The following is a 6,655-nucleotide window of genomic DNA, read 5'->3' on the forward strand; positions in this document are numbered from 1 at the left end:
TTCTCGGGTTCAAATATCCATTGAGGAAAATTACCTACATTTTCACTTGTGACTTTATTTGTTTTGCTTTGAAAATACTGTAAAATGTAAAAATGTTTCTCAGAAGCAAAATTTAAGTAAACCATTCTGCCTTTTGTTTGTATTTTTCCAGGCAGCTGTGCACATCAGTGCCTGTGTGGATGGTGTATTTCTTCCAAAGAGTCCCAGGCAATTACTGTCTGAAAAAGCAATCAATGCAATCCCCTATATACTAGGAATAAATAACTGCGAATTTGGATGGGGCATTCCTAAAGTAAGAAACTTATAATGGCTGTATTCAGATATACGTTTGTGAATATGAGATTGCCCCCTAAATATATAATCTCTTTGTTATGAAGATGATGAAATTTCCTGATTTTACACACGGTCTGGACAGAGAAGTTGCGTATCAATTGTTACAGAACTCATTAGAGTCATCATTTGAGGTAAGAGACCATTTCCAGAATAACCCAGTGCTACTTCTTGAGTGGGATAATTCTGTATTCATGTTTCTGAAGCTTCACATGGAGACTAGAAAGGACTCCTCGGGATGGTTGGCACCAGGAGACCTGCGTGTAGCCATCGGAAGTTTTGCTTCCTTTGGATTTACAAAGCTCTCAGCTTTCTGGTTGCTTTGTGCCCTCCTGAAACCACGAAACTTGTAAAATTGCAGATTAATAGGTTAGAATTAAGAAGCTGATAAACATAGCCAGTACTTGTAAAGGGCCATGTAGAGCCATAGGAATCTATCATAATCTGGGAATGGCAGAGCCCAGGGTTTTTCTGAAAGGGAGTAAGTAATGGCCGTCTGCAGCAAGAAATGGATCTTATGCAATCCAGCAGGATTTCATTTCTCTTACGAGGGTTGTTTCCGCAGAAGGAAGAACAGAGGACCGTATCCATCTCTTAGCATCACCACTTGCTATTTATCTAGAGGCATTTGAGAGCATCCTTTTTGATCTTGCAAATCTCTTCTCCCAAAGAACATCCATGTTAGGTAAAGGTGCACCACTGTGAACTGTGAGCTCTGCTTGGACGCAGCAGGGGATTTTTTCTGAAAGATGGTGATGTTTGGAGTCCAGCCAGGGACACGCAGGTGGCACTCTCAGTTTACACTGTTACTCCTTTTAGGGTGGGTTCTCATTATGAAAAGTACCTTTCTTGTTCATTCCAGGGTGTTTCTTCTCACATTGTTGATCTTGTATTCAATGAATACATTGGGAAAGCAGAGAGCCGTGCTCAGGTGCGAGATGCCCTTTTTGATGCAATAGGAGATCACATGTTTACTTTCCCAGCCATTGAAGTGGCTAGGTACCACAGAGGTGAGTCTCTAATTCAGCATCTATTCATATCAACAATGTTTTTCATTCTTGCGCATGTCTTTGGACTTTATGTATGCGTCACACTTTGCTATCAGAAGATCTGCTAGTGTTTTGATTTTGTCAATTTAGCTTTGGTGAAAGTTCATCATCATTGTTGACTGGCATTTGCAATACGAGCATTCTTGCGTTCAATTTTATTTTCTGTTAGATGCTGGCCACCCAGTCTACTTCTATGAATTTCAACATCGACCAAGCACAGCCTCAGGCGTCGTTCCAGAGTTTGTAAAAGCAGATCATGCAGATGAGGTTGCCTTTGTCTTTGGAAGGCCATTCTTAGCAGGTGATGTATCTGTGCTTGCTAAACAATTCTTTTAAAATCAACATTGTTATTAATTTCTCTCACCTGAGGACTTTCAGAATAGAATTTTGCTTAGTAATACTGGAATCAAAATAAGCTGGTTTTTTTTCTGTTTTTGGTAATAGTTACTTGTCATTAATGAATTCATCTGCTCTGCTCACATAGAACTCCCACAGCCCAGAGTAACAAGTAGGTTCATAGAATGGTGTGGACTGGAAGGGTCCCTTAGAGATGATCTTGTCCACAGCCCCTTTGAACTGGTTACAGTGTATTGGAATTGACTGGACTGCTGTTTTTTGATATTGATTTTTGAACATTGCCATTTCTTCTCTCACTTTGCAGGGAATGCTACGGAAGGAGAAAGTAAACTTAGCAGAACTGTTATGAAGTACTGGACTAACTTTGCTAGAAACGGGTGAGATCCGTAGCGCTAACTACAGCTCAAGTTTTGTCTGTGCTGCCTGAAGCGTAGCAGCAGCATGGTAGTTCCTGTCAATGTGGCAGAGTTTAAGATAAGTACTGAAACAAATAGTTTCTCTTCTTAACGATTGCAAGAAGAACTCTGGAAACGAACACGCAATCCCAAACAAAATCCAAGAGCTTTTTGTATCTGCAGTGGAGGATTAGATCCCCGAGTAAGGGCAAACATCATTACGTGTTTGCTGTTCCAGTGATGAGCGTTTTGATAAAAACATCCATCTGTTCAGCTACTAGAATCATGCAATCTGAGCTCCTGTTAGTCTTCTGAAACCACCTCAGGTTGAGAAGTCAGAGCACAACGGAGAGGTAACTTTTCATTTTTGTGCTTCCAGAAATCCCAATGGGGAAGGCTTGGTGCATTGGCCTCAGTATGGTCTGGATGAAAGATACCTGGAAATAGACCTCATACAAAAGGCAGCAAAGAAACTGAAAGAAGACAAAATGGAGTTTTGGGTACAGCTCACAGAACAGATGAGGAGTGAAAGAAGGCGAGAGCACACAGATTTGTGAGAGCTGCAGAGGATACATTTTCCTTTTACAGTCTGAAGTAAGGTCAACAGCAATTTGTCAGAATGCAGATTTTAGCCTTGACTTTCTAACTCACTAATGTGTAGTTTGTTGTCATGATCGCAGGAAAACTACCCTTGATTCTCTCCCTCAGTGAACAGAGAGTTTCAGGGGAAGTGCAAGATGCTCATGGAAATAAAAATCAGTGATGAAGCAAGCGGGGGAAAAAAAAGTCTCTCAGGTTCAAACAGACCCGAGAGGGTGGTGGCACACAGGAACAGGTTGCCCAAGGAGGTTGTGGATGCCCCATCCCTGGAGGCATTCAAGGCCAGGCTGGATTGGGCTCTGGGAAGCCTGGTCCAGGTGACCCTGCACATAGCAGGGGGGTTGAAACTAGATGATCATTGTGGTCCCTTTCAACCCAGGCCATTCTGTGATTCTGTGGTGTCCAAGGGAATATTGTCAAATATATTGAAATGTACAAGAAGTTATGTTTACTGAATATGTCATAGATGTCACAGAATGTTGTCAGTTCCTTCTGCTCTTCCTTTCTGAGAGTGTCCTTGGTTGTCATTCTTCCAGCCCTCCTGTGAGGGTAAGAGCATCCGTCACAAACCAGCCGTGGGATCACAAGTGTTTTCCTGTTCTGTAAACTGTTACAAATACTGGAGCTGCAGGCAGAACGTTCAGCTGCAAGCTGGAACAGTGGCTGCCTCTAAATTTGACTTGTTTGGCTTTTCTTGTAAGTGTATGTGCTATGGTAGGCCTACAGGGTAAGAAATTATACCTCAGGATTCATTTATCAAATACTCTCACAGCACTGGCATTATTCAGTATTGCTCCTTCCATTTTCTTCATATTACAGTGCACACATTAGCGGTGAGATGAAAATACAACCCTTACTCTTGTTTGAATTTGTTCGGTATTACTTTACTGTATTCTCCCTTCTTTATCACATGCCGTTTGCTGTTTCTGAAGCACAGGAAGTTCTATATGATTGATTGAATTGATTGATTAAAGCTGTAGTGGGAGATGAGTGGGGTAGTAAAGCAGCAGGAAATCTTCCCCCTGCCCTTTGCTTGAGGTATTTCAAGTAATGCGTCCTCTTTTCTGAGAAATCTGACTGGCTTTCAGGCTGCAGAGAACGGGTTGCAGTCTGTTTGGCTGAGTGTCCCAGCTTGTGTTCATTAGGGTAAGGCTGGAACTCCACTGTTTCATTTTCAGCATGAAGATTTAAAAACTGGGTTAAAGCATGGTTGTCCCATCTTTTGGCTAGCCTGAGCCACACTGACCCAGTTGGAATTGCCACGGGCTGCATAGAAAATATACAATGAACGTAATGCATATAAGTAAAAAAACCTTCCACTGCTATGTATTTTTCATTAAAACATCAAAAATAGAGGGGAACAAAGGCATCAAACAAGAGGGATATTTGACTGTGCTGTTGTGCAACTAATGCATCATGCAGGTGTAACGTACGTGTAACTGCATCTAAGGGAACATTCTTGCAAGGTTGAAGCATGGAATTCCATCCTTGAGATATATCAAGTTTTCTCTACACTTTTTCTTCTTTTATTACTGTCATTTTCACAGTAGTTCATAGTCTGTTTCAAAGTCTGTGCCAGCTGAATTATTTCCTTTTACTGCCGTGAACTTTGAGCAGTCTAGCTGTGCTGTAAAAAGCATGAATTAATCTGTTACCAGAGTCTTTTGATTTAGCTTACATTTTGCATCTACTTTTTAATATCCTTAACATAACATTACTTATAATATCCTGCTCTTAGAGGACAACTAGGGAAGGCTGTACACTTCTCTTGCTTTTTTCTCAAATTTACAAGGAAAGCACTGTAATAGCAGATATTCCTTGTGATATGTTGAGGTGTATTTACATCTGGTCATACATGTAACTGATTCTAAGGGAATATTCTCGAAACTTTGAAGCATGGAATTCCATCCTCTTGCATCAGAAAGAAGAAACCTTTGCCTTGTCATGCTCAGAGCAGAGAATTTCAGTCCCACAAAGCTGGGATGAGATCTATGGAACTAAACGACGTGGCCCGCTTCCTCAGTTGTAGTGGCACTCAGGAGACAAGGGTTTGTTTATTGATTTATTGGTTGTGCTTCTGGTTTCCTGGAAGGATGCAGGCAAATCCTTTCACTTCCTCGGACCTCAGTTCCACTGCCTGTAGAATAATTATGCTGATCTTGTTCGTCAGCGGTCCTGAAATCTTCTCTTGATGATTTCTGGATTGCTAAATTGCAAATTTCAGGCTTTTTCTCTTTCTTTCTTATTGTTTACAGGAATCCTAATGGGGAAGGCCTGGCTGAATGGCCATTGCGTAATCTAAATGAAGAATGCTTGGAGATAAATCTAAGACAAAGGAAAGCCAGAAAGCTGAAGGAGAAGAAGGGAGACTTCTGGGAAAAGGTGATGTTTGAAAAGCCAACTAGGAAAAGAATGGGAAACAAGAAAGCTCATCTAGAGCTATAATTTACTGTCTAAACATGCATAATAGGCATAGTATTTAGGATTGCAAGAGGAATTATTTGAAATACTTTTGAGGTCAAAATAACGTGTCCCTTCCGTTCACCTTTTCTTTGCAGTTCTCCTATTTACCCTTATTCGCTGTAATTAGGGCAGTGGATCGATTTCCACTTTGTGACCCTTTGCTTTTCCCTCGGTTCCCTCTGTGTCCACAAGAGAAGCCTCCCCTATTAATACAGTTAACAGATCTGTCTGCTCCTCAGGCTTTGCTGCAGCTTTGCCATTGCTGAGGAAGAATCTGGCAGCAATGTTGTGTTAATCGAGTTCAATCAATAAAGAGGTGTTTTGCAAGTAAAACTGTCTTTCTCGTGTCAGAGATACGTGTGATGCTCCTGAGGTTTTGTTCTGATTCACACACAGAAATGTCCTCTGAACTTTTTAAGGACAGTTCTGTTGTGTGACTGAGTTTTACAACTGAGATAGCAGTACATTTCTGACGGTTGCAGTACCTCGTCTGGAGCAGTGGTGCAGTGCTGGACTTCAGATTGCTCGTAGATCTTAGGAAAGGAGAGAAACAGTCTCCGCTGCCCTGAGCTTCTTTCTTTTTATTGAGCAACAACTGCCTCAGAAGGATCAGGCGTGGTAGCATTAGCTTTGTGCTTTCTGTGTTTTCCATGGTGCTTTATTTACACGGCGCTCTAGGCTGTGCTCTGTGCCGTCTCTCAGTCCCAGTGTCTCTTAGCACTGGGTCACAGGCCTTCATTGCTGGCACTGGAGAGAGACTTCATTTACCGGAATTACTCCAGCGCCCATTTCAGCTTGGACTGCCAAGAACAAGCCTGGATCGCAGCATTTCAGCATTGCTTCTCATGTGTTACTCTGAGGCTGCTCCAGCTGTGCCAGCCGTCTTGCTGACCATTCTGCTACCTTCCAGCAGCATGGTGCAGCTATGTGGAAGGTATGGGCGCTACTCCTTTCTTTCCTTCCCTTGCCTGTCTTTAATCTCCCTTCTGTAGCTCTGCAGGAATGTAAGATTGTTCCCAGCTTCTCATATCCTACTGTTACTCTCCGGCCATCTCTTCTTTCTGAATTAAAATAAAACAACAAACACCTAAATAAGGAAGCGACCCCTCTTTAAATGCAGATTTCTGAACATTTCTACCCTATAGAGTTGAATCCAAATGTCTTTGTGGGCTCTCTTTTAGCTATGTGCCCATAAACATGAGGCTTGTCTCTATTTTTCAGCGATTGAAATCAAGGCAGGTAGCAGTGCATTAGGGTGCGGGAGGCATTGTTCACTGATTGAACGTAAACTGCAAAATGCTCTCCATTAAAATGAAATGCCAGGCAGCATCCAAGAATTCCACTTCCCAGGTATGTAGCACTGTTTCCAGATTCCACTATTTTAGTTTATGCCACTTAGAGTAAGGGTCTCCACATTTGCAGACGTCTAAGTCCAGTTGCTAGATCCTTCGGCCTGGTAGG

General features: G+C 42.0%; 1 protein-coding gene across 10 annotated transcripts in view; it reads left to right on the top strand.

Annotated features, from left to right (window-relative positions):
- The window catches only part of LOC125699274 (fatty acyl-CoA hydrolase precursor, medium chain-like), a 55,433-nt gene that overhangs the window by 36,435 nt on the left and 12,343 nt on the right, over positions 1-6,655 (top strand). For 5 of the 10 annotated variants that reach the window (XM_048958667.1, XM_048958668.1, XM_048958665.1 and 2 more), the window contains exon 3: positions 6,434-6,544. The exons of the other annotated variants lie outside the window; for them this stretch is intronic. In XM_048958667.1, coding sequence (XP_048814624.1) covers positions 6,511-6,544 — 34 coding nt within the window. In that variant the 5' untranslated portion in view covers positions 6,434-6,510. The remainder of the gene's footprint in view (positions 1-6,433; positions 6,545-6,655) is intronic. 10 annotated transcript variants of the gene reach the window in all.

This window comes from Lagopus muta, chromosome 12 (genome assembly GCF_023343835.1).
Source record: "Lagopus muta isolate bLagMut1 chromosome 12, bLagMut1 primary, whole genome shotgun sequence".
NCBI classification, from domain to species: domain Eukaryota; kingdom Metazoa; phylum Chordata; class Aves; order Galliformes; family Phasianidae; genus Lagopus; species Lagopus muta.